Genomic DNA, 27,934 nt, shown 5'->3' with positions numbered 1-27,934 from the left:
CATTCAACTGCAGGTGTGCAGGTGCATGATGGGATGTCATATCCCTCGTTATATGACACTCCTAAACCTCTTGATCTGAGCCTCTTGTCAATCAAAGTAGTCGTTATAGGGGTTGCTCATTAGGCTTCACACACTCTCTCACACACACACACACACACACACACACACACACACACACACAAAAAGAGTTTGAAGCCTCTCCAGGTTTTTTACGGGGTTACTTTCGGTTACTGACCCAGTGCCTATAAACGTATCCAGATGCCATCCTCAGAAACACTTTGAATGCTTTCTTCTCTCTGTTGCAGCCTCACTGTTCCTCCCTCTTCTCTATCTGCACTCCTACCCTTTGTCTCCTTCAATTTCTTATGTCATTCCTGCTTTTTATAACCTCCCTGTCTCACCTTCTTGTCTTACTCTTCTTAAGTCTTCCCTCATCTCTCTCTCTCTCTCTCTCTCTGGAGTGATGTGTATTCCTTTAAGGTCACAAAGATCCCTAAAGTCTCCAGACAGGCTGCTGAGAACTTTACTGAGACGCTTCATTGATTGCATCGACATCCAATAGACAGCAGGATCACTAAGCCTCTGAAAATCTGTGCATCTGGAGGAGAGGCTGGGTTTCTGTTTCCATACATCCACCAGACAAGGCTTTCTGCAGGAGTTTTGCACATCGTACCCGTGCAACTACCACTAAAGAACTAGGTTGACTTATCTTAGATCTACTATTGTTATTCAATCTCATTCCTAAATTAACTACATCAGGAGTGTATACAGAGGTTGTCTAGAAAATGACATTTGGTCAGTGCCTATAGCGACAGCAGGAAACAAATAAAGTCGCTGACAGGCTGAGGCCGGGCCGGTTTTCTATTGTATGACACGCTAAACAATGTACTTGCTGAGATCAAAACATGTAAGTGAATAATAATGTAGTTTAATAAAAAATGAGTTGATCAACTTATTTTACGTAGACATAGACATTGTTATAATAATCAAAGCAATCCTAAAGCTTGCAGTCAACAAAAAATACAACGACCCTGTGTCACCCTCTCTTACACACACACACCTGCCCGCAACGCACGCACACACGCACGCCCGCCCGCCTTTGTACGTTTCATGGCTCCTACAGTGCCTTTTGCATTACCGCCATGTATTTATTAATGTTCTCTTCTACACACGGGTATTTTGGTGCAGCTATGTGGATACTTTTCTTAAGACTAAGCAGGTTGAATTCACACCGACTGATCAAAATGCTCTTCAGATGTGGTTTAGTCGATCAAATATCCTTCTGATTGCGATGTGTTCTGCATGCATTAACACCTTGCTTCAACAGTCCTTTCTTCCTAATCTAGATAAACCCTTCCTGATTCACAGTGTGTGTTAGCATCAGGTGTAAATTGGGTCAAAGAGAAACACAGGTAGATTTCGAATGAGCTAACAAGTGCAAATCTGTGTCAGATGTTACAGAGCCTTCCTCACCCGTTAAATCACCCCTTGTTCCTCTTTCTCTCTCTCCCGCTCATATCCGTTTCTCTCTCACATGGCTGCAATTACGCTCGTGTAAACAAACGAGGCCAGAGAGAGACATCGGGAATTCCAGTTGGGCATTTGGGAGCTGCTTAGCTTACACAATCACAGGGAATCACGACGCAAGCACAGAGGATCCATAATACCCTCCTACAGTCATTCATTCATCTCACAGCACTTTATGAATGACTGTACCTCAATGGAGCGCCATGCAACAGCTGCAGTCAACTCCCCAGATACACACTTTGTTAATGAGACACACGCTTTGTGTCAACTCACACACTTCCCCAAGTACTCTGCCATGTTGTGCACTGGGAACTCTTTAAATTGACTGTGTCTCAAATCGCTCACTGATGCTGTGCTATTACCATAAGTGACATTAGCCGCTGTAAGCTAGCTACCTAACAAGCTAGCTCTTTCTTAATACCGACTTTGTCAAATAACTTATTTGTCAAATGTCAATTGACAGTGCAGTTTACACAATTGTAAAGAGAGCTGTCTGGTTCCAGAGTCTCATATAGTGTGTAAGTCCAAGGGTTAAAAACATATTAAACATTCTTCTAGCTAGCTAGCAACGATATTTCGGAGGGAAATCCTTACAGACTAGTCAAGTCACCCAATACAATTAACGTAGGCTTCTTAAGACACTAGTATGGAGGTAAGTAACTTAAATAATGTACAAAAACAACATGTATGACCTGTAAAGTGCTGTCTAAACCTATGTAAAAGCAATTGCTAACATTAGCTGTGCTATTACAGGAAAGTGACGATCGCAGCTAATTAGTTAGCTAGCTAGCAACGATTGTTTGTAGTACCAAATCAACACTAGTATACTGGTACGTTAGTTGAATAGTAAAACAAATATATAACTTTGGTTTGTGTAGTGCTGGGTTTAACGAAGAAACTACAATCCAGGGTTTAACACTTCAATACTTTCTCAGATCAGGTCTGAAGGGTTTCTTGCATCACAGCAGCTCCATTTGCAACAGCAACAAGGACAAATATTTAGTAAATAAACAAGGAAACACACATTTAAAATATGATAACAGTCACTGAAGACAATATGTTCAAATCCCTATGTCCGTTACTAGTGCACCATCCGTATACACATTGTACCTTTTTGCCTTACGCACATATGCACTCAAAACAAGCAAATGTACAAAAATGCCATTTAAGACAACTCACTAACCTGCTCGTGGTACTCGATCCCCATGCTCAGAGTGTTGATCAGGATGGCGATCATAATCCCTCGGCCGAAGTACTTGCTGTCCACGATCTTCCTGAACGTGTCGCACACCAACCTCCAGAAACGCACCACCTTCCCGGCCGTTCTACACAGCCCGTGCTGCTTCTTTTTGGGCCGCCGGCTGTCCCTTCGGTCCCTGTGGTGGAGGTCCTGGGTGAACTCGTATATTCCCTCACTGTCCGAGTCTCCGTTGCCGCCCTCGGACTCGTTGGCCAGAGCTTTGGCGCAGTAAGGGCAGCTCTCAGGGTCAAAAGTCAGAGCCACTGTGTCCACAGCGCTGAGGTCACAAACCGACAGCTGGCCGGAGAGCTGGGCTGCAGCCGAGGGAGAAAAGAAAGGTCAGACGGAGACAAACAGAAGGGAGATACATACTTTGTGGCACTGTAAACTCTTGAAATTGACTGTGTAGTGTTGTCTCAAATCGCACAAGGATGCTGTGCTATTCAAAGTGACGATTGCTGCTTTAATTAGCTAGCTAGCTCATCCTTAATTTGTATTAAAAAAGGTTTGTCAATCACGTTTGTCAATCACAAACTTAATCCGGCCAAATTATGTTTCTTAGAAAATGCAATTGACAGCGCAGTTAACTTTATAAGAAACACAAAAAGGTCAGACGGAGAGAAACAGAAGGGGAATTGCAGCAAAATCCCATTAAAATGTTTGGACAAATTGTCAAATCCAATGGAATTTGACAAGATGAAATATCCCCCCCGATGGGTAAATGATGGAGAGAGGAAAGTGGGGAACATGCATTAACACATGAAGTGAATAAAACATCAGCCAGGACCGATTGTTAAAGACTAATCAATGTCTCTCCCGTGATGTGGTTATTTATCTTGAATATGTTGAATATGCATGAGTGTGTCAGACAGAAGAGGATATGTGTAGGTATGTGTTTGAATGTGTTAACATCCTCTCTCGGGTCCTTATAGTCTACTTCAGAGCAGCAAAAGAGGCTGAATTGTGGATTACGATCTGTTGTTTTCTAATATATCAAGAAAACTAAATGCTACCCAACCTCAACACAGTTATGTTTATCTGTTTTAGTAAAATTGTGTGTCCATGAGGCCTCATTAACCTGATGCATTTGTGCTACAAGAACGTTTCCTGTGCATATTTAATTAGGGTAAAACTTTAAAATGCTTTCAAATGTTATTGTTATTCGGAATAAATCTGTGGTGAACATTTCAGGATAGTTGCTTGTGTGTGTGAGTCTTTGATGGGCAGTGTGTGCTATGAGTAATGTTTCTACAGGACGGTCGCCAGCATTTCCATCGTCTGCACAACCTGAAGAGACCTGGCCTGACTTCAGCTGATCCCACTGCCTTTTAGAAGTTGGCCGGCGCAGTAAACTGGCTGCAAGCTTTGACATGAGGGATTAACATTTATCGAGCGTAATTAGCACTCTTCCTGTCTCTCACGGAAAAAACCTCCAACTCTGGACAGTGTTACAGTGAGAGGCTTAATCACAACTAATCAATACTCCAACAAATGGATGATTGTGGAAGAAGGAATGCTTCCAGTGGCTTGTCACTCGACCTGCTTTAACACTGATATGGAAATGAGGCATTGACTCTGACTGAATGAGACACTCCTGTTGTTTTCAAACACGGTTTCCCCTTCCAGTTTTCTCTTCTCACTGGGAATACTCAGGAATTAAACCACAGCAGAAAGAAAAACATTGAGCTAATCAGAAACGTTTAGAGGTTTGAGCAGCAGTAGCTCAGTCTGTAGGGACTTGGCTCAGCAACCGAAGGGTCATCGGTTCAAGTCCCGATAGGATAAGGTACAGAGGGTGGACTGGTAGCTGGATCACAGTCTGCAACGGGAAGCTATCAAACCCTCCAACAGAAAGTTATTAAACCCTCAAACAAGAGGCTAATAAACCCTCAACCAGGAAGTTATCAGCCCTCCAACAAGAAGATGTTAAACCGTCCTCAAGTCTTCCATAAGGAAGTTGTCTAACCCTCAAACAACAAGTTGTCAAACCCTTACACAATAAGCTATTAAACCCTCAAACAAGAAGCTATTAAACCCTCCTCCAACCCTCCATAAGAAAGTTGTCTAACCCTCCAACAGGAAGTTATTAAACCCTCCTTCAACCCTCAAACAGGAAGTTATTAGACCCTCTGACAGGAAGTTATTAAACCCTCCTCAAATCCTCCATAAGGAAGTTATTAAACCCTTAAACAAGAAGCTATTAAACCCTCCTCAAACTCTCCACCAGGAAGTTGTCTAACCCTCAAACAAGAAGCTATTAAACCCTGATCAAACTCTCCAACAAGAAGTTATCAAACATTCCTTAAGCCCTCCATCAGGAAGTTGTTAAACCTTACTTAGTGTTTGTGCCCGTCAAGAAACCCGCTGTGTATAATATTGTGTGTGTGTGTGCTGTGTTTGTTCTACCTATGGGAGTGTGTGTGTGCTGTGTTTGTTCTACCTATGGGAGTGTGTGTGTGTGCTGTGTTTGTTCTACCTGTGGGAGTGTGTGTGTGCTGTGTTTGTTCTACCTGTGGGAGTGTGTGTGTGTGTGTGCTGTGTTGGTTCTACCTGAAGGAGTGTGTGTGTGTGTGTGCTGTGTTGGTTCTACCTGTGGGAGTGTGTGTGTGTGTGCTGTGTTGGTTCTACCTGAAGGAGTGTGTGTGTGTGTGTGTGCTGTGTTGGTTCTACCTGAAGGAGTGTGTGTGTGTGCTGTGTGTGTTCTACCTGAAGGAGTGTGTGTGTGTGCTGTGTGTGTTCTACCTGTGGGAGTGTGTGTGTCCACCAGGCTTGACGGGCGTGTCTCCTGCGGTACAGGTGGGATATTGAGGTTGAAGCTGATGTTGGTCAGAGTGCCGGCGGCAGCACTCGCTCGTCTCGACTCAGCGAGCGCTCGGGCCTGAAGGGTCGGGTAGTTCTTCGGCGCCGGACCCGCGAAAGGTACCGAGTTCCTCTTCATGGATTTGGACATTGGAGCGGTGGCGATTGGGAAGGAATGAGATGTTGGCGAAGGGGTACAACGAAGAGTTTCTGCGTGGAAAACACTGATAACTGAAGATAAATCGGACGCAGGATTGGACAAAGTGGACAGGTTCGTATCAGACGTGGCTGTAGTTACTGATGGTGGCAAAGCAAGATGTCCGGCGGTTGCAACAAGCGTGCCTCCATTGTTGTTATGAGCCTCCACATCTCTACCCTCCACACACCGGATGCCCCTCATGCTACCATTCCCTAAATGGTAGTGGTGATGGTGGTGGTGGTGTAGGTGGTGCTGATTGGACGCCATGTGATGAACGGTAACCGATCCTTGCCTGGAGGGTTTTCTTCTACTTCTCTTGCTGCGTTGGGACTCTGTTTCTTGGGGCGAGGCGGCGATATTAACCCCGGCACGTCGAGCGAGGTGACGGATGATATGCGCCGTTTGTCTCGCTCCCTTTCGGATCATGTGCACCAGGTAGTTGAGCAGCTCCTCGTAGCAGGACCCCGGTTCCTGTAGAGAGCCGAGGGTGCTGGCGTTGGACAGGAAGCGAATTCGCTGCTCCTTCATCAGCTGACTCTCCCTCTGCTTGGTCTCGGAAAACTGAGTGGCGATGACCACGAGGCACAGGTTGATCATGAAGAACGAGCCGATCTGAGGACGGGGATATTAGTTAGTGCTAGTACTCTACACACTGTAACGAAGACATAGTTAGTGTCCTTTACACACTGTAACGAATACATAGTTAGTGTCCTCTACACACTGTAACGAAGACATAGTTAGTGTCCTCTACACACTGTAACGAAGACATAGTTAGTGTCCTCTACACACTGTAACAAAGACATAGTTAGTGTCCTCTACACACTGTAACGAAGACATAGTTAGTGTCCTCTACACACTGTAACAAAGACATAGTTAGTGTCCTCTACACACTGTAACAAAGACATAGTTAGTGTCCTCTACACACTGTAACGAAGACATAGTTAGTGTCCTCTACACACTGTAACGAAGACATAGTTAGTGTCCTCTACACACTGTAACAAAGACATAGTTAGTGTCCTCTACACACTGTAAACTTGTTCAATCATCAGCACACAAACAGCTGGAGGCACTTACGATGATGAGGAGGATGAAGTAGATGAAGTTGTAGAAGGAGTGAGCGTCCATCACAAAGTACATGATGTCCACCCAGCCCTCCAGAGTGATCACCTGAAGAGGAGGGGAATAAAGAAAACAGAAAACTATTTTTGGAATTGCTTTTATCAATTGGTATATTTTGTATTTTATTATATATTATTATATTTATTTTTACGTTATTTTTGTATTTATTACACTTTAATATTGTGAGCAACTTTTACTGTTTTATTGTGTAATTGATTGGATTATTATGCTTTTTTTTTGTGCCCATTCTTACTTTAAAGGTGGGGTAGGTAAGTTTGAGAAACCGGCTCGAGATACACTTTTTGTTATATTCCATGGAATGCTCTTAACATCCCGATAGCAATGAATATCTTAAATGCTTTGACAATAAATCCATAAAAAAATATCATCTGTGGAAGCCGTGGTACTGTAAAAAGCACGACCAATCATTTTAGCCGGCCCGGCTAAAATAACTGGATGGCCTACCTGCCTGTCAGCCTTCCATCTGGGCACAAACTTATCTCGTGCCCTCATTGGTCATGTGCGCGTTCGTGTGTGATGGAGGAGGGGCTCTGTAAGGAAGTGGCAGATTTTCTCCGGCTGTGTATTTTCAAATTCTAGCGATCTCGAGCCGGTTTCTCAAACTTACCTACCCTACCTTTAATGTCTTATGTTTATATAAATATTTGGGTTTTTTTCTTTTGAAAATGTAGTAACTGTAGCCAAAAGGAGATATATGTATCCTATTGTATTTCCTCTTGATTATTTTACTTGAACTTCTTATATTTACATACATATTTGTATTTTATTTTATCTTTTTATTGCACATTTGTACTTGAACTCCTTATGCATCATTACAAATCTCCCCTTTTCTCACAAACTGATTCCCTTGTTGTCCCCCCCTCTTCTCACCTGGAAGATGGCGATCCAAGCGTAGCAGATGTTGTCGAAGTTGATGGCTCCCTTGAAGGGGTTGATGGAGCCGGCGGAGCAGTTGGTGTAGTACTGGTTCCAGTTCACGCAGGTGGTGTTGTCCGTGCTGTTGTGGGACAGCATGTCCAGGTTGCACTGCAGCCCCCCCTCCTCGTACAGTTTGGGCACCGAGCCGCAGTCCCTCATGCCGTTCTCCCGCGGCATCGAGCAGATAAACGGGTTCTCGTCGTCGTTCTCCGTGTGGTAATATTTCTCCAGCTCCATAGTCACGGGGCTTCAGGGAAGAAGAAGAAGAGAGGATATTTCAGGGTGAAGCAAACTGATTTACACCGCCCTCCAGAGCAGGTTCATGTGTAGAGAGAAGTCGACACAATTCAGTTAAAATCATGGATCATTTTGAGGTAAATCTGTATTACGTAATGTTCTCTTTGCTTTCAAAAGTTACAATGTATATCCCATTTGAACACCATTAGAGGAAGTGTCTTGTACATTTCCCCCTAAAGTTAGACTATAAATAACTTGTATTAAAGAACATTTATCAATGTGGCCGCAAGTGGCAAATAATAGATAATGGCACATAGCAGCATATTCTCTATAAAAAATAATCTTTAAGTGAACTGAGCACAACAATGTTAAAATATGAAAAAGGCAAATAAAGAAAATGCTTTCTGTTGCGAGAAGTGTGTTAATGCTTTGATAAAACAAATATATAAAGTTTAATCTTACTAAGGAAGAGAAAAATCTTATTGGTATTGAATTAAACTTTGTGTTAATAAGAAGAAGAATATGTTATTTTTTGGAAGTAAATCTGTTCGATCATATTTTCATATTTTAAAGCCATTGAACTTACAGCACCGAGTAATCACATTGAAATGACGTATACCAATTTTCAACAACTCATTAATCATTTTCTTTTCCAATGTTCACAACTTCAAGAATCAAAACCTCACGTTTAAAAAATCACAATATTTGTTCCAGGAGCTCTAATGTGATTGGCCAAAATCAGTTGCAAAAATACGATGTATAAAGTTCAAATTAAACATCTGGCAACCGAAGGAAAAGCAATTGATTCTAGATCAAGTCAAACCAACATCAAAGTATCTTTGTAGTCCTTTAGTATCTCTTTGTAGTCATTTAGTATCTCTTTGTAGTCATTTAGTATCTCTTTGTAGTCATTTTGTATCTCTTGTAGTCATTTAGTATCTCTTTGTAGTTCATTTGTATCTCTTTGTAGTTCATTTGTATCTCTTTGTAGTCATTTAGTATCTCTTTGTAGTTCATTTGTATCTCTTTGTAGTCATTTAGTATCACTTTGTAGTTCATTTGTATCTCTTTGTAGTTCATTTGTATCACTTTGTAGTCATTTTGTGTCCCTTTGCAGTCCTGTTGTGGAATTGTTCACTGTCTTTATGTCTCATAAAACCTATTTGTCTTTATATTTATTTCGGTCTCTTTGTGTTTGTATTTAACTTTCTCTTTATTTCTACGCTGTAGGAATTAACTTCCTCACACCAGGAACACCTCACACTCTCTTATTTATGTTTATATCTTAAAATCTGTTTCACACCCAACACTTATTGGTTTGATGAGCTCAGTATGAAATGATTTCTCTCACCCCAAAATGACGCATGGGATGTTTCTCCTCACATCCATCAGTCTAATAAACTGTCAGCGCAGTAAACAGCTGCTGCTAAAGCACTAAAATATGATATTATTATCACAAGATAAACTGCAGCAGGCATTAAAACAAATATATGTATGACTCAGACGCCATCCGTCTAATGCATAAAGACCTTTCAGATACAAGAAGAAGACACAAGCTTCTCTGAGCAAAGCCATTATGCACATTATGAACTTTAAATTACAGCAGCGAGTCGTCATAAATCCTATAGAGAGAAATGCACATGAATAAGTCATGGGGGGGCTCATGTTTCAGGGGGTCTTTTCTCATTATTCCAGGGCTTGTCGCTCTTTCATTCATCATTATGAGACTCTATAACCTCACTGTGTGACCTACTTTAAGACAGGGTCAAGGTTTTATTTCAAGTTCTACCTTGAGCGTCGTGCACAGCTGTTTGCAATCACATATGGGTTTATTTCAGCTCTAATAGGACGATAATACACAAGTAAATCCAGCCAACGTTTGAAATGGATATGTAGGTTTTTCAAGGCCAATGCAGGCGTAAATACAGGCCCTTATTGTGCAAAGACACTGAGTTCTTGTTCTGTGTCTTTTTCAGTGAATCTTGCTTTGAGCACAACTACAAAGAGATGCAAGACAACTTCAAGGAGACTCACAAAGATGGTGAGAATGTGCCAAGAGAAGACTCAAAAAGAGAGATACAAGACAATGATAAAGAGACACTACATAACTACATAACTGCATAAAAGGAAAAAACAATGTCTAAGTGGTGTGCAATAACTATAAAAACACTCAAAATAACTACAAATACACAACAGAACAACCGTTTTAAGACTCACGCCTGCACCACTCTACAGCTATATAAATTTCCGCTTCGTAAAATGATAAAATACGGCGAAGATATAACAATGTAATGTCGGCCACATTCATTTGTTCATACGTTTGAGTCCGTGAAATGAAAAAAATGTTTGAATTAACTTTAAATCATCGTATCTACGGTTTTACTGGGTCAATTTGCATAAAACATAGACTGGCATAGAGTCCTAAGGGCAGAGAGGGCAAAAGTACACACATCCTTTACTCAAGTAGAAGTACTCGTGTTTACTCTGGTAAAAGTAGAAGTACTGACTAAACTTCTTTACTCAAGTAAAAGTAAAGAGGGCTTTGAAATGTACTTCAGTAAAAAGTACCCATAACTAGCAGCTGTTTTAAAGAGTACCTGACCTCCCTTTATATTAATAGAACAATAATGTCATTGTTAGCTAATGAATGTTTCCATGCTGAACAACGGCAACATGACAACGTTTTCATTGGTCCCTCTTCTTTAGAGAAGACCAGGAAATGATGGATACACGGATCGTGTTCAAATCAATAGGCACGCAATGACTCTAAAGAATAATGATCACGCCACCAAACACACATTCAAACTAAAGGAACCAGCCTGTTTGGGAAATGTGAGAAGTAGAAAGTACAGGTATTTGTGTTCAACATGTAAGAAGTAGAAAGTTCAGGTATTTGTGTTCAACATGTAAGAAGTAGAAAGTACAGGTATTTGTGTTCAACATGTAAGAAGTAGAAAGTACAGGTATTTGTGTTCAACATGTAAGAAGTAGAAAGTACAGGTATTTGTGTTCAACATGTAAGAAGTAGAAAGTACAGGTATTTGTGTTCAAAATGTAAGAAGTAGAAAGTACAGGTATTTGTGTTCAACATGTAAGAAGTAGAAAGTACAGGTCTTTGTGTTCAACATGTAAGAAGTAGAAAGTACAGGTATTTGTGTTCAACATGTAAGAAGTAGAAAGTACAGGTATTTGTGTTCAAAATGTAAGAAGTAGAAAGTACAGGTATTTGGATTCAAAATGTAAGAAGTAGAAAGTACAGGTATTTGTGTTCAACATGTAAGAAGTAGAAAGTACAGGTATTTGTGTTCAACATGTAAGAAGTAGAAAGTACAGGTATTTGTGTTCAACATGTAAGAAGTAGAAAGTACAGGTATTTGTGTTCAACATGTAAGAAGTAGAAAGTACAGGTATTTGTGTTCAAAATGTAAGAAGTAGAAAGTACAGGTATTTGTGTTCAAAATGTAAGAAGTCAAAGTAAAAAGTCGTCAGAAAAATAAGTAGTGGAGTAAAGTACTGATACCAGAAAAATATACTTAACAAAGTATTTGTACTCCACTACTTCCGTTGAGTTAGTACACGTTTGACTCACATGGAGAAGTTTCCCAGGAAGCAGCGGTTTCTGAGCAGGCCGGCCCACAGCTGCACGCCCACGATGCCGAAGATGAAGAAGACGAAGAAGCAGAGCAGCAGAACGTTCCCCAGCATGGGCAGCGTGTCCAGAAGCAGAGTCACCAGGATCCGCATACCTGAAGAGAAAGAAAGAGGGAGAGGGGGTCAAACAGACAGGAAATACATCCAGTACATGTGTGATTTTAGGCATATTTTACTGTATGAAATCTATAATATGAGTAAGGTAAGGTACGTTTATTTATAAAGCACATTTTCAGACACAGAGGCAATTCAAAGCTGATATGAGTGATTGCTATATTACTTAATTGATATGAGTACTGTACCTCCAAATTACACCCGTTAACACTACCTTGTAATTGGAGTGGTGTAAAAAGGTATTCAGATCTTTCTTTTAAAGTAAAAGTAGCAATACCACACAAAATACTCCTGCATTCAACCTACTAATAAAGTAAGTATAATCAGCTAAATGTACTTAAAGTATTAAAGGTAAAACATACCTAATGCAAATTAAACTATATTAAAAAGATATTCAAAAACCTCAAAATTATAAAAAAATTATTACAAAATTAAATAAATGTTTACAGACGTAAATATATTTTCTCTTAATCATTCAAAAAGCTACTAATTAGATTTAAAACAAATGTATAAACTGCCTAACCACTATATATTGTTGTAACATTATCATGCAAACTCTTGAGTCATTATATGTTATTGTATTATTTGAAGTGTCTCTTAATTTACAGCCAGGCCTCATTCGGGCCTATTATAACACATGTACTGCTCATAAGTGGCTATTTAATTAGAGAGAATAAAACACTTGCTGTCAGGACACTTTTTACAGTTCAATAAATATAAAATAATAAAGACACACGGTCGAATCAGTACGAATCACAGTGCAGTCGATTTATCCTCTCTGTGTTTCATATATTAGTTAAACAGCTTAATGAAGGACTGTCAACACAGACTCATTCACTGTTAGAAGATGAAGAGCAGTGCTGTTAGTGCCTGTAAACAATATGAGGTCTGGCTCTCCACAAACACAAGTGATTCACTTCATTCAAGTCAAGAGAAAGTTTTACCACCAGGAAGATGAACACACTGCTACCAATAAACAACAAACAAAGCTGATGGTATGTCACTCTTGGTCTAGTGGGATGAGTCCATTTCTGAGTGATATGCCAATGCTATTAGACTGACTAAACCTAGGCAAAAAATAAATGGTTTGGGTTAAGAAATGTTACTTTAGCTACTGAACTTGGTTGAACTTTGTGGCAAAAGATCATGGTTTGGGTTCAAATAAGCAGTGGACATGCGTTACGTTCAGTGTTGGGCAAGTTACTTTTAAAAAGTAACTAGTAATAGTTATAGTCACTGCTCTCAAAAAAGTAACTAGTTACTTTATTAGTTACTAAATTATAAAAGTAACTAGTAACAAGTTACTTTACTTTAAAAATAATAACAATACAAATACAAGTTTTTGTGTTGTTCTGTGGCACAGTAAGACGGTTGAGACGGTGGGGTCTTTGGCGACTAGTTTTATAGCCCCATGTACATTAGTTAGGTGCTTCAGGAGATTGGCATTGCTGTTATTCGATGTGGACAATGCTTTCTGTCCTGCACACAGTTTACATTTGACCGTAATATTTTTTGCGTCCTTTATCCCCACAAATTGAAAATAGTGGTTATATCTCCAAGTTGTAAATGCGCTGCTGCTCTCGCTGATACTTGCATCTGCAATTGTGTGTGTGTGTGTGTGCTGGTGGTGGGCGTTGCCGTGTATGTGTGTGTGTTAGCAAGTGTTTGTGTGTCTGTGTATTTTCCCCATAAGGCAAGACCCGCCCAACTCTGTCTCTGATTGGCTTACCCTGAAATGTTACCCCGCGTTAACCAATCATCACTCCTCTCTGGTCACTTTCACTTTTCCATGGTACTGTGAGAGGACATCACTGTATTCGCCTGTAAGTTACATCCGCAGGGAGATTCGGTTCAGTTGGATCACATAATGTAACGCAGTAACGCACCCATTTAAATCACAGTAACTATAACGGCGTTACTGAATGGGAATAGGTAACTAGTAACGTTATTAGTTACCGCAAAAGGTAGTTGCGTTACAGTAACGCGTTAGTTTGTAACGCGTTAGTCCCAACACTGGTTACGTTACAACTTGACATAGACATGAATGGTTTAGTACTAACTTTGTATTGTATCTACTTATTAAAATGCATGTTATCTGTTGGTTTCATATACGTCACAGTGGTATCCTGGGTAAAAAGTCCTATGTTTGTTCAACCCATCCATCAACACGATCCTGAAAAAGACTCTATGGCTCTTTTAAAAACTACACCTTACTTCCTCAATTGCCGCCGGCATAAAAGTAAATATGGGTTGTTATTAGCTCCTTGACAGTAAAAGCCAATGCTTGTTGTTGGGCATATGGCTCTCATTGCTGCTTTAATATAAAACCAGGAAAGTATGGATTTCTTTATATCAATGACAATGCAACACCTTGCAGTGTAACAAAAGCCAACAGTGCTGATTCCTGCAAGAAAGCATTCACAGCAGTGTCAGATGTTGGTGTGGAAGTGTGCATCTGTGTAAATATTAAGCAGGCCGTTGTAGAAAACAGAAAGTGTGCTCGGCAGCATCCTTCCTCGGATGAATTAAGGTTAAAAATACATTTTGTTCTGAGTCAAACGGAAGTGCAGAGATTTGTAACAGACCGAGTGTCAGCGGTACACCTCCAGTTTGTTCTGAATTAACGCCACACTAACAGAGCTGCTTTTCATACAGAACATCCCCGACTCTGTCTGGACAGTGTTCCCTCAAGTTTCTGACAACACAGACACACACACACACACACACACACACACACACACACACACACACACACACACACACACACACACACACACACACACACACACACACACACACACACACACAACACACCACACACACACACACACACACACACACACACACACACACACACAGAGACACACAGAGACACATAGAGACACACACACAGAGACACACACACACACACTTCCTGCCGCCCACACACTCCCTCTGCTAAATCTGGCCGTCCCTCTGCTGCTGCAGCTCACATTTTGCTCTTATGTTCAGGCACTTGTTTCTTTCTATCTATCCATCCATCCAACCCCACATCTATCAATTTGACAGAGTTGGGTGGTATGTTACTCCATCCATCTAACAGTCTGTCCATCCATCCTCACATCCATCCATCCTTCGTTGGTCCATCTTTCCATCCGTTTATTTAATTATCCATCCACCTGTTCGTCCGTATACCCATACGTCCGTTTGTTATTTCTTCTGTCCGTCTGTCCATCCATCCTCCGTCGATCCATGTTTTCATCCATTTATTTAATGATCCATCAGTCCACTAGTCCGTCCGTCCATCCATCCGTCCATCCGTCCATCCATTCATCCATCCATCCATCCATCCATCCATCCGTCCATCCATCCATCCGTCCATCCATCCATCCATCCATCCATCCATCCATCCATCCGTCCATCCATCCATCCGTCCATCCATCCATCCCTGCACTCTCCAATCCATTTGTCTGTCCAAAAATCCATTGGAAGGTTATATGGATGGACGAATGAATGTCTCTCTATGTATCCATCCATCCAATTAAACGGTAAGATAAATTAATGGATGTTTGTCGGTCTTTCCTTAATTCTTCCATCCATCCAAACCCATTGAACGTCCGTCCGTCCATTTTTCCATCAATCATTTGGAGTTAGATTAATGGATTTCTCTACATCAGCCCTTCTGATCGTCCTTTGACAGTCCGTCCATTTTTTCCTTGAACGGTCAGATGGATGTCTCTAAATAAATCTATCCAAACATACAGTATGAGCCAGACCTCATTAGAACAACTCAAACACGCTAATGTTAGCATGCTAATCCGTGTTCCTCTAAATGAAATATTTACCCGACATGTTGTAAAAACTAAATCCCATTCCGAACTAAACTGAGCCATCTGGGAGCGGCTCACCAAACTGCAGGAGAAACTTTTCATATTTGTAGAAGGATCCTAAAAAATGTATGTGGGTACACACTGAGACAGGGACGTTTGGTGTTGACAGATGGTTGGAAAACAAGGAGGATTTTGGAAAAGAAAAGGAGAACAAATGAGGGGAAGACAGCCAGGGGAGGCAGGGAGGGGAGGGGTAAAGGTAAGGAGTGACAGTGGGGGGATTACATGCATTGGTTGTGTAATGTGAAACCCAGCTGTGGAGAAAGAGACGCCAAAGAAAAGTGAATAAATGAAAACCAAAACTCTTGAAAAAAACTGTTTTTAAGACGTTACAATTGAATAATAGCTGCCACATTATACACTGTAGGCACTATTTAATTAGCAATGTATACAATCACAGTGTGAGATGAGAATCAAACAGAAAATGTGCCTCATAATCTCATCAACCATCCATTCATCAACCATCCATCCATCCTTCCATTAAACAACCAACCAACCAACCGTCTATCTATCCATCCATCCTTCCATCCATCAACCAACAAGCCAACCAACCATCCATACATCAACTTTCCATGCATGCATGCATCCATCCATCCATTCATCCATCCATTCATCCATCCATCCATCCATCCATCCATCCTTGCATCCTTCCATCAAACAACCATCCATCCATCCGTCCATCCATCAACCCTATCCATCCATCCATCTTTCCGTCCAACCAACCATACATCCATTCATTCATCCATCCATCAGAATTGATTTTAAACTCCTTTTATTTGTTTTTAAAGCACTAAATGGGCTGGCTCCGGCCTATATAGCTGAACTCCTCCAGCGCTACACCCCAGCCAGAGCTTTAAGGTCTGCTGACCAGCTGCTGCTGGTAGTGCCCAAGACCAGGCTCAAAACCCGAGGGCACCGAGCCTTCGCAGCAGCTGGCCCCAGGCTCTGGAACACTCTGCCCCTCCATGTGAGGTCGACCCAGACCCTAGGGGTTTTTAAATCTAAACTAAAAACACACTTCTTCTCTCTGGCTTTCTAGTTAGAGCGGAGCACGACTCCTGACTTTTCCGTGTGTTTTATTTTTATTTTGTTTTTAAGATATATCTGTTGTAATTTATTGTCGTTTATTGTGATTTGTAGTAATGTGTTTTTATTACATGTACAGCACTTTGGCTCGACCAAAAATCGCTTTTAAATGTGCTATATAAATAAAACCTGATTTGATTTGATTTGATTCATCCATCCATCCATCCGTCAACCACCAATCCTTCCATCCATCCATGCATCCATCAATTGTCCATGCGTCCATCCATCGACAAATCCTTCCATCAACTAACCATCACCAATCAACCATCCATCCATCCATCAACTGAGTCCATCCATGCGTCCATCCATCAACACATAAACCACCTATCCATCCATCCATCCATCTATCCATCAATCTTTCCATTCATCCATCCGTATATCCATCCCATCCATCAATCAACCATCACCAATCAACCATCACCAATCAACCATCCATCCATCAACTGTCCATGCATCCATTCATTCAACCATCCATCTGTATTTCCATTCCATCCATCAATCAACCATCACCAATCAACCATCCATCCATCAACTGTCCATGCATCCATTCATTCAACCATCCATCCATCAATCAATCAACCAACCATCCATCCATCAACTGTCCATGCATCCATTCATTCAACCATCCATCCATCAATCAATCAACCAACCATCCATCCATCCTTCCATCAATCAACCATCCACCCTCCATCATCTATCCATAGTAGATTCTACACTGGTTACAAGTCATTTCATTGACTAATAGCTGCCACATTACCCACTGTATGCTCCGTTTAATTAGCATTGTGTACAATCACAGTGTGAGATGAGAATCATAATGGCGCTGTGGAAAGGTTATTAAATGCTGAGCTGCAGTGCTGTTTACAAGAAAAACATGATTCAAGAGAAGTGCAGAGTTATGTAAGAATGAAACAGTGAGTCATCGCCTGCAGCCACTTGCTCTTTGCTAGCGTATCCATTTAACATAATTGCCCTGAAAGAAAGAGTATTGTGATCCACTCAGCTGCTGTCAAACACGCTCACAGACCTGCATGACTCCACAACGGGAACTCTGTCTTTCTGTCTTTAGTCATAAACGAGCAGCACACACATTGAAGTCCTAGTGTTTTACGCTCCTGAGGTTATCAAATCAAATGGTGTTTTTATAGCGCAATATCTCAAATGATACATCTCAGAGGGCTTAAAAGTGTGTAGAGCGTAAAACCCCTTTGTCCTTAGACCAAAGAAAAACTCCCAAAGACACGCCACATTTAAAATGGTAAAAGAGATTTAAGGAAAGGTTTTCTTTTTGGCAGAAGCTTATAGTTAGGGCTGGCTCTAACTCCTTGCTATACTGATAGGCTTAGACTGTAGGGGGGCTTTCATCATTTATTGTTCATCTTTAAATTATCTGTAGGTGATGTGTGTCCAAAACACATTTGCAAAAAGAATATGGTTTAGTGAAATAAACAAATGGTTGAACCGATTATATACTCCGGTAGGATTCCCCCAAAAAGATCATTCAAAAAGTGTGACTATAAATTCTGGATTAAAAAGAAAGTAGATAAACAGTTCTTAAGTTATTTATTTGATACACCTTGCTTGGATAAATTAGCTGTTAATGTGAATTATCTGTTTACAAAAAATATTAAAACAAAAATACTATTTTGAGCAATTTTTCCTCCATTTCTTGATTATCTTTTTAATTATAGTTTTAACTGTGCTCAATTTAGTTATGATTGCACTGAAGTCATATATTTCCTTTATAAAGAAACCAAAACTAAATTAACTTGTGACATATTGTCATTAGAAATTCAAAGACTCTAAATGGCTTCAACACTTTCATTACATTACATTTTAGCGACTTACCATCAGCGCAATAAACCATGAAGATACAAACTCGGAAAACCTGCACCTACATTCGCTTCAACAAATCCAAACCATTGTCAGTGCTGGTGCAATGCTTTCAAAAGAGCATAACACACATCCCTCTCCTCCCTGCAGGCAAACACACACACTGAGCACACACACTGTGATGTGCTGAGCTGTTAGCATGCTGCTTAGCGCTGCCTGAGGTGGAGCAGAAGCTGAGATTAGTGTCCGCAGCAGGCGGAGCAATAACTGCTTTCATCACTGAGATCAGAGAGGAGATACGTCTGCTCAGAGAACAGTCACACTGTGACGCTTCACACACACCTGACATCTGCTCAGAGAACAGTCACACTGTGATGCTTCACACACACCTGACAGCTGTGTATGGAGAATATAACCCTGCTCTGTCACCACTTATTCTCTCATTCATCACACATTTAACAATCCTAAATATCTTGGATGACAGGAATGTTAATGCCGCAAAATCACTGTATTGACAAACTTAAATAGGCCCTATTATGCTATTTAGGGTTTTCCCTTTGCTGCAGTGTGTTGTATTGTTTTTCTCCCACACACTCTTTAAAGTAGAGACACTACATACTGATATACACCTGAACATCAGCAGGAGAGGACTCTTTAAAGTAGAGACACTACATACTGATATACACCTGAACATCAGCAGGAGAGGACTCTTTAAAGTAGAGACACTACATACTGATATACACCTGAACATCAGCAGGAGAGGACTCTTTAAAGTAGAGACACCACATACTGATATACATCTGAACATCAGCAGGAGAGGACTATTTAAAGTAGAGACACTACATACTGATATACACCTGAACATCAGCAGGAGAGGACTCTTTAAAGTAGAGACACTACATACTGATATACACCTGAACATCAGCAGGAGAGGACTCTTTAAAGTAGAGACACTACATACTGATATACACCTGAACATCAGCAGGAGAGGACTCTTTAAAGTAGAGACACTACATACTGATATACACCTGAACATCAGCAGGAGAGGACTCTTTAAAGTAGAGATACCACATACTGATATACACCTGAACATCAGCAGGAGAGGACTATTTAAAGTAGAGACACTACATACTGATATACACCTGAACATCAGCAGGAGAGGACTCTTTAAAGTAGAGACACTACATACTGATATACACCTGAACATCAGCAGGAGAGGACTCTTTAAAGTAGAGACACTACATACTGATATACACCTGAACATCAGCAGGAGAGGACTCTTTAAAGTAGAGACACTACATACTGATATACACCTGAACATCAGCAGGAGAGGACTCTTTAAAGTAGAGACACTACATACTGATATACACCTGAACATCAGCAGGAGAGGACTCTTTAAAGTAGAGATACCACATACTGATATACACCTGAACATCAGCAGGAGAGGACTATTTAAAGTAGAGACACTACATACTGATATACACCTGAACATCAGCAGGAGAGGACTCTTTAAAGTAGAGACACTACATACTGATATACACCTGAACATCAGCAGGAGAGAACTCTTTAAAGTAGAGACACTTCATACTGATATACACCTGAACATCAGCAGGAGAGGACTCTTTAAAGTAGAGACACTACATACTGATATACACCTGAACATCAGCAGGAGAGGACTCTTTAAAGTAGAGACACTACATACTGATATACACCTGAAAATAAACAGAATATGGCCTCTTTAAAAATGTCAAATGAACCAACAGCTCATTGACTGAGATACACCCCAATTGAATCAGCAGTACAACAAAACAAAGGAATAAAAAAACCCAATCAACAAATAAAACAGCCAAATTGGGTCCGAAATTTAGCAAAAAGCCAACAATCTTTGACGTATGCATTCTCTATCTCTTCTATAGATCTTCAATAGATGTGCAAAGACACCTCCTTTCTCATATTGAATTTAAATATTAGATGTACAGAGCTCTTTTTAGTAACATGAGTGATGGCAGTGGGTGCAATTCCCCCGAAGGTATGTGGGCATGAAATATTTGTGCTGGAAAGAAATGAGGTTTCCTGGACTGATTGTTATACGACGGCTTATAAATCAAAGCACGAAACTCTTGATTCAGAGACGCGTTTTCAGAGATGTTAAAGTACACACATCCTTTACTCAAGTAGAAGTACAGATACTCGTGTTTAAAAATACTCTGGTAAAAGTAGAAGTACTGACTAAACTTCTTTACTCAAGTGAAAGTAAAGAGGCTTTGAAATGTACTTCAGTAAAAAGTACCCATAACTAGCAGCTGTTTTAAAGAGTACCTGACCTCCCTTTATATTAATAGAACAATAATGTCATTGTTAGCTAATGAATGTTTCCATGCTGAACAACGGCAACATGACAACGTTTTCATTGGTCCCTCTTCTTTAGAGAAGACCAGGAAATGATGGATACACGGATCGTGTTCAAATCAATAGGCACGCAATGACTCTAAAGAATAATGATCACGCCACCAAACACACATTCAAACTAAAGGAACCAGCCTCTTTGGGAAATGTGAGAAGTAGAAAGTACAGGTATTTGGGTTCAACATGTAAGAAGTAGAAAGTACAGGTATTTGGGTTCAACATGTAAGAAGTAGAAAGTACAGGTATTTGTGTTCAACATGTAAGAAGTAGAAAGTACAGGTATTTGAGTTCAACATGTAAGAAGTAGAAAGTACAGGTATTTGTGTTCAACATGTAAGAAGTAGAAAGTACAGGTATTTGGGTTCAAAATGTAAGAAGTAGAAAGTACAGGTATTTGTGTTCAACATGTAAGAAGTAGAAAGTACAGGTATTTGTGTTCAACATGTAAGAAGTAGAAAGTACAGGTATTTGTGTTCAACATGTAAGAAGTAGAAAGTACAGGTATTTGTGTTCAACATGTAAGAAGTAGAAAGTACAGGTATTTGTGTTCAACATGTAAGAAGTAGAAAGTACAGGTATTTGTGTTCAAAATGTAAGAAGTAGAAAGTACAGGTATTTGGGTTCAAAATGTAAGAAGTAGAAAGTACAGGTATTTGGGTTCAACATGTAAGAAGTAGAAAGTACAGGTATTTGTGTTCAACATGTAAGAAGTAGAAAGTACAGGTCTTTGTGTTCAAAATGTAAGAAGTAGAAAGTACAGGTCTTTGTGTTCAAAATGTAAGAAGTCAAAGTAAAAAGTTGTGGAGTAAAGTACTGATACCAGCTAAATGTACTTAAGTACAGTAATGAAGTATTTGTACTCCACTACTTCCCACCTCTGCTGTTTAGCACAAAGCTCGTCTGTTTATCTCCCGGATCAGAGAATCAATCCTCCTCTCCCAACCTGCTCCTTCCAACTGATGGACATTTCATTTTCAATAACAATCATCTCCTCGCCCTCTCCAACCTCGCTGTGGGCGGCCTCTCCGTTTCCAACATGGTGGCGGCGGGAGATCGGCGAGCCATCTGTCAGCGGCTGATTAGGTCTGCTTCCTCTCCAGCTCCACAGCCTGCCTGTTTTGTAATCTGTGAACTAAGAGGGCTTTCTGAGGGCAGAGTACACCTGCGTCTCTGCTTACTTTCCACGGTCACTATATCTGCATCTCAAGATGAATCGTGGATCAGCAGAAGCGTGCCATGTGACCCCGAAGAGAGGACGGTGCATGTAGAAAAATGTAAGAGGACAGAGGATGCATCTGAACTCTGTTTACCTGCTGAGTTTTCAAAGGTTGGAAGGGCTTTATTGTCATGTTTACAGTTAAGTAGCTACAGTGTAGATATGCAATGAAAAATAACTAAAAAAATGCAACATAGACATATGTAAGACGTGCAACTAATAAAACAAACAATACAAAAGTGCAAGAAGAACCACAATAGAAAAAAATAGTTCTAAGAGAATATTGCAAGACTAATAAGTTTACTATATGCAATGAAAATACAATAAGATTAAGATTTAAAACGAGATGTTATACAGTGAAATATGTAGACAAATGAAAACTGATGGAGAGAAATAAGGACCGTCTGAACTCTGTTTACAGGCTGGGTTTATTTGCAAGACTGAGTTAGCTAGATCTTTTGTGCAGCAGTTTCTTTTCACATTACATTTTATTTCGCAGCTCACAATAAGTGCGTTCAACCGTCAAGATACAAACTCAGAACAGCAAGAACCCTGCAAGAACATACTCTAAGCTCTACGTACAGAAGTTCAATTACTCAGCCAAGGTGCAGAGGGAACAGGTGGGTTTTCAGTCGGTGACGGAAGATGTGTAGACTTTGACAATTGTAATTTTACTGAGACACTGTACCAAAAACTGACCAAAAACTGCCAGAAAAGGACAATAAAACAGTTAAAATCACCGAAACATCCATGTGTCTTGCTCCTAAAGTGGTTGTGTCTTTTGCATGTCCCATTTTCTCATAATCCATCCATTGCAACAGTTTTATCTGACTACTCAAGGTTCAAGGTTCTTTATTGTCAAACTGACATAGTTACAGAGTAATTATGTTGTTGAAAATCTTATGTCACAGGCTTCTCCAACAATGCAACATAATAACAATACAGATAGCAAGAGCAATACAAAAAGAAAAATAGTTATAAAATAAAGTGATGATGTGGAATAGTGCAGTACGAGTCTATATACAAGTTATTGGAATGATATATATTAGATATTAGATACATATTACTGAGTAGCAGATGAATGTTTTTGAAGTTGTTTCAGCAGTTCAATTGTTTAACAGTCTCACTGCCCACTCACTACTAGAAGCTATAGAGTGGTGCAGGGGTGACATGTTTGTGTAGGCATCCCCCCTCGTTATCTCCACAAAAAGTCACACATGTTTCTATGCATGCTTATCTGAAAATGTACCTTTCTACGACATCCTGCATGGACTAAATCCTTCCCTCAATAGAATGATAATTTATGCCTTCTACCTTATGCATCTGAATGATCAAAAGCAGCGCTGACAACAGCTCAAATCTCTTTGACAAATCACAGCGATGTTCGGGAGCTTTCTATGAATCCTGTACCATGGCACGACTCCAAGTGATCAAAGAACTGAATTTAGAGCATTGAGAATCTGCATCGACCTTCAGCTGATAATGAAATGGACTAAAAACACGAAAAAAAACTCCTTTAAGCAACAAAATACCGCTTGAATGACGGTGTCCTTGTCGTAGGGAGAACTGATAACAAGATCTTTTGTTTTTAGGAAGAATTACGGATTTATAGTAAACAACTTCCCCCTTTTAACTCCTTCTAACCTCATCAGTCTTTTATTTCCTCACACACAAGGGGATTAAACCTGTCCCCTGACATGGAAACACAAGCGCACATGTAGAAGTCAAAGGGCGACTTATAGGCCTTACGGAGAAAAGAAGCTATGGGACTTTTTGCAGCTCTTTAATTACAGTAATGAGGCTCTGTAAACAATGTGCAGAAGGAGGAAGAGGTCGATGATGTTGTTGTTGTTGTTGCCTTTAGGGCTTATCCGAGCAGAAGTACAAGACAGTGCTCAAGCTAACAAAGCGAGCAGAAAGGATGATGTGTTACTGATGCATGAAAGTAACATCACACACATGCAATGCATCGCAGGTCAGTGTGCATGTGAGACTATGACGATAACGTGTGTGTGTATGTGTGTGTGTGTGTGTGTGTGTGTGTGTGTGTGTGTGTGTGTGTGTGTGTGTGTGTGTGTGTGTGTGTGTGTGTGTGTGTGTGATAAGGCGTTGGGAAAGGGCACATGCGGTGGCGAAACAATAAAGCTATTTTGGGCTCGGTCTCGTTAAGATGGAGACGTTTGTCAGTGTGTGAATGTGTGTGTTGTGTGTGTGTGTGTGTGTGTGTGTCCTGAGATAATCACCTATTGACGGCTGCCTCTGGATTATCAATCAGCACAACATCGTTTACACTGACAGCATCGAAGGTTTCTGTAGGACTCATCAACTCAGAATAGATCATGGTAATGTTTTTACAATGATCCTAATGCATGACTGTGTTCTCCTTCAAATTGTGAGCAACGGCCCAGCGCCTCCTTTAAAGGGTAACTCGATAAGCCTAATCAGATTTTAGGTCTTAGTTTGGGTTCAGGTTTGTTCAGTGGGAGTAGGTAAGACACAGGAAACAAAGAGTCTCTATTAAGCTGTTTGAGGTCTTTCTCTTTCCTGTAGGTTGTTGTGCATGTCAATGGTTTGCAAAGGCTAAAATCCCAAAGTTCCCTCCATAGTTTCTGCTCCAAAATGTAATCGGTTCTTCCTTAGCCAATGCTGCTCACTTTCGCCATGTTTCATTAAAATAAGACCAGTAGTTTCTAGGTAATCCAGCAGACAAACATGACAATATAACTGAAAACATAACCTCATTGGCTGAGGTAAAGACAGATAGATAGATAGATAGATAGATAGATAGATAGATAGATAGATAGATAGATAGATAGATAGATAGATAGATAGATAGATAGATAGATAGATAGATAGATAGATAGATAGATAGATAGATAGATAGATAGATAGATAGATAGATAGATAGATAGATGGATAGATAGATAGATAGATAGATAGATAGACAATGTTCTTTACAAAAGTCTAAAATACTGCAGTAGCAGGAATATAAACTTATACTACAGGAGCATAGACATACTGTAAATATACTTATGATAGTATATAATTGGTTGGTCAACAAGAGCAGAAGATGTTGGGATATTCCGTCTTTTAGTCCAAAGATCTTGAGTCCAACTTTTCCTTTAATGCCAACAGTAGTATGTATTTATCATACCCAATCTGTCTGTTAAATGTCAGTCAGTTTCTAAGCCCTCAGCTGTATTTTGAGGTAGGTTTTCTGAGAGATATTTCACATTCTTGGAAACCCAAGTCCAGATATCATCAGGGATTATTCTGTCAGACGCCACAGAACGAATCCATTTCATTTTTCGCAACACAACACATTTAATGACTCTTTTTTTTCTGAGGCTAGTGTACCATCTTACTTGTTTGCCAAACTGACCTGTACAGTGTGTAAAAACTGGCATTCGTTTTAACCTCCAGCTGGTCTTGGCTTCAAGGAACTGTTGATAACCAGGGTGGGGAAATACATGAATCCAGGCCAGCAGGAACATTGCAAATTCAGACTGCAGCAACTCATCATCCTGAGGCCCTTTTCTATCCCAAAATATGTTAAACTGGGAAATAAATAGCGTGTGCTGGATAATAAAATAACTGTTTCACTCTAGCCTCGGGATGAAAATCATTATTTTCTTACTCCATGTATAACAAGGACACCTTTGCTCAGAAATAAAAATTATATTTCAGCATTTTAAAGTCAGTCTTCTAGGTTTTAGTGCCTTGAGGATTGACACTGCAACACATTTAAGCAGCTCCTCACTTCCTTTCTGCATATCCTAGCAGCAGAACAAAAATAACAGAAGAAGAAAGTATTTGCTAACAGATTATTTAATCCAAAGCACTCTTTGCTTTGAACAATAACAAAAAAGAAACAATTTGGGTTGTTGTGCTTTGTTCTACGACATAAAATCTGTCAGTAAATACCCCACTGGTGAATTTACAAACGGAGGTGGCTACAAGTGTCTAAATGAGACGACTAAACATCATCACGCCCAACATTAGCCACCTTTAGCTTAGCGGTGGTGGCGTGAAGTCATGTGACCGTGCTGTAGTTCCTTTATAGCCCAACATTAGCCACCTTTAGCTTAGCGGAGGTGACGTGAAGTCATGTGACCGTGCTGTAGTTCCTTTATAGCCCAACATTAGACGCCATTAGCTTAGCGGTGGTGACGTGAAGTCATGTGACCGTGCTGTAGTTCCTTTATAGCCCAACATTAGCCACCTTTAGCTTAGCAGTGGTGACGTGAAGTCATGTGACCGTGCTGTAGTTCCTTTATAGCCCAACATTAGCCGCCTTTAGCTTAGCGGTGGTGACGTGAAGTCATGTGACCGTGCTGTAGTTCCTTTATAGCCCAACATTAGACGCCTTTAGCTTAGCGGTGGTGACGTGAAGTCATGTGACCGTGCTGTAGTTCCTTTATAGCCCAACATTAGCCACCTTTAGCTTAGCGGTGGAGATGTGAAGTCATGTGACCGTGCTGTAGTTCCTTTATAGCCCAACATTAGCCACCTTTAGCTTAGCGGTGGAGATGTGAAGTCATGTGACCGTGATGTAGTTCCTTTATAGCCCAACATTAGCCACCTTTAGCTTAGCGGTGGAGATGTGAAGTCATGTGACCGTGCTGTAGTTCCTTTATAGCCCAACATTAGCCACCTTTAGCTTAGCGGTGGTGACGTGAAGTCATGTGACCGTGCTGTAGTTCCTTTATAGCCCAACATTAGCCACCTTTAGCTTAGCGGAGGTGACGTGAAGTCATGTGACCGTGCTGTAGTTCCTTTATAGCCCAACATTAGCCACCTTTAACTTAGCGGTGGTGACGTGAAGTCATGTGACCGTGGTGTAGTTCCTTTATAGCCCAACATTAGCCACCTTTAGCTTAGCAGTGGTGACGTGAAGTCATGTGACCGTGCTGTAGTTCCTTTATAGCCCAACATTAGCCACCTTTAGCTTAGCGGTGGTGGCGTGAAGTCATGTGACCGTGCTGTAGTTCCTTTATAGCACAACATTAGCCACCTTTAGCTTAGCGGAGGTGACGTGAAGTCATGTGACCGTGCTGCATTTCCTAGAGATTTTTCTGCTGAACAAAACGTGTAAGTATCATAAAAGTTTGTTATCTGCAATAATCAAAAATCCCAATTGGCTTTTATAAATATTTCATCCCTGCAACACTTTATGGCATCATATCTGACTAATAACACGAAATGCCGTGAGACTGGGTTGTTGGTTCATAAAAACATGTTCTTACTCAATATCTTACCCTAAGCCTAACCCTATCCCTTTTATTTTAAATTGTATAATGTCTGAGTTTTTTTGCCGTCAGTGAGGAAAAGAAATGTCTCAGAGCCTCAGAATACTGACATCTGTATTTTATGTCATCTTTTTTTCCTTCTAATTTGTTATTATTTGGTGCAGGCACGAAACATACTACCAATATAAATACATTGCTTCTAAAATCGTTCTGTGTCAGAATACTTAAATCTGTATTTTTTTAAATGTCTTTTTCCTTCTAATTTGTTATTATTTACATTGCTTTTAAAATCGTTCTGTGTGACACGAAAAAAATGGCGAAATCGTGTTGGTGAACACGAATCAATAGATTCATTTAGTGACTATAACACGAAATGCCGTGAGACTGTGTTGGACACCCAGGTGTAAATAGCATTGTTACCTACGGACACCCGGGTGTAAATAGCATTGT

General features: G+C 40.4%; 1 protein-coding gene across 1 annotated transcript in view; it reads right to left on the bottom strand.

The window, feature by feature from the left end:
• cacna1g (calcium channel, voltage-dependent, T type, alpha 1G subunit) overlaps positions 1 to 27,934 on the bottom strand; it is a 192,505-nt gene that overhangs the window by 124,107 nt on the left and 40,464 nt on the right. The window contains exons 4-8 of the mRNA XM_034132787.1: positions 11,650 to 11,806; positions 7,776 to 8,070; positions 6,840 to 6,932; positions 5,510 to 6,377; positions 2,711 to 3,081 (exon numbers count right to left, since the gene is read on the bottom strand). Coding sequence (XP_033988678.1) covers positions 2,711 to 3,081; positions 5,510 to 6,377; positions 6,840 to 6,932; positions 7,776 to 8,070; positions 11,650 to 11,806 — 1,784 coding nt within the window. The remainder of the gene's footprint in view (positions 1 to 2,710; positions 3,082 to 5,509; positions 6,378 to 6,839; positions 6,933 to 7,775; positions 8,071 to 11,649; positions 11,807 to 27,934) is intronic.

This window comes from Trematomus bernacchii, unplaced genomic scaffold (assembly GCF_902827165.1).
Source record: "Trematomus bernacchii unplaced genomic scaffold, fTreBer1.1, whole genome shotgun sequence".
Taxonomy (NCBI): Eukaryota; Metazoa; Chordata; class Actinopteri; order Perciformes; family Nototheniidae; genus Trematomus; species Trematomus bernacchii.
Note: the sequence above shows the minus strand (reverse complement) of the source record. Positions and strands in the feature narration are given on the sequence as shown.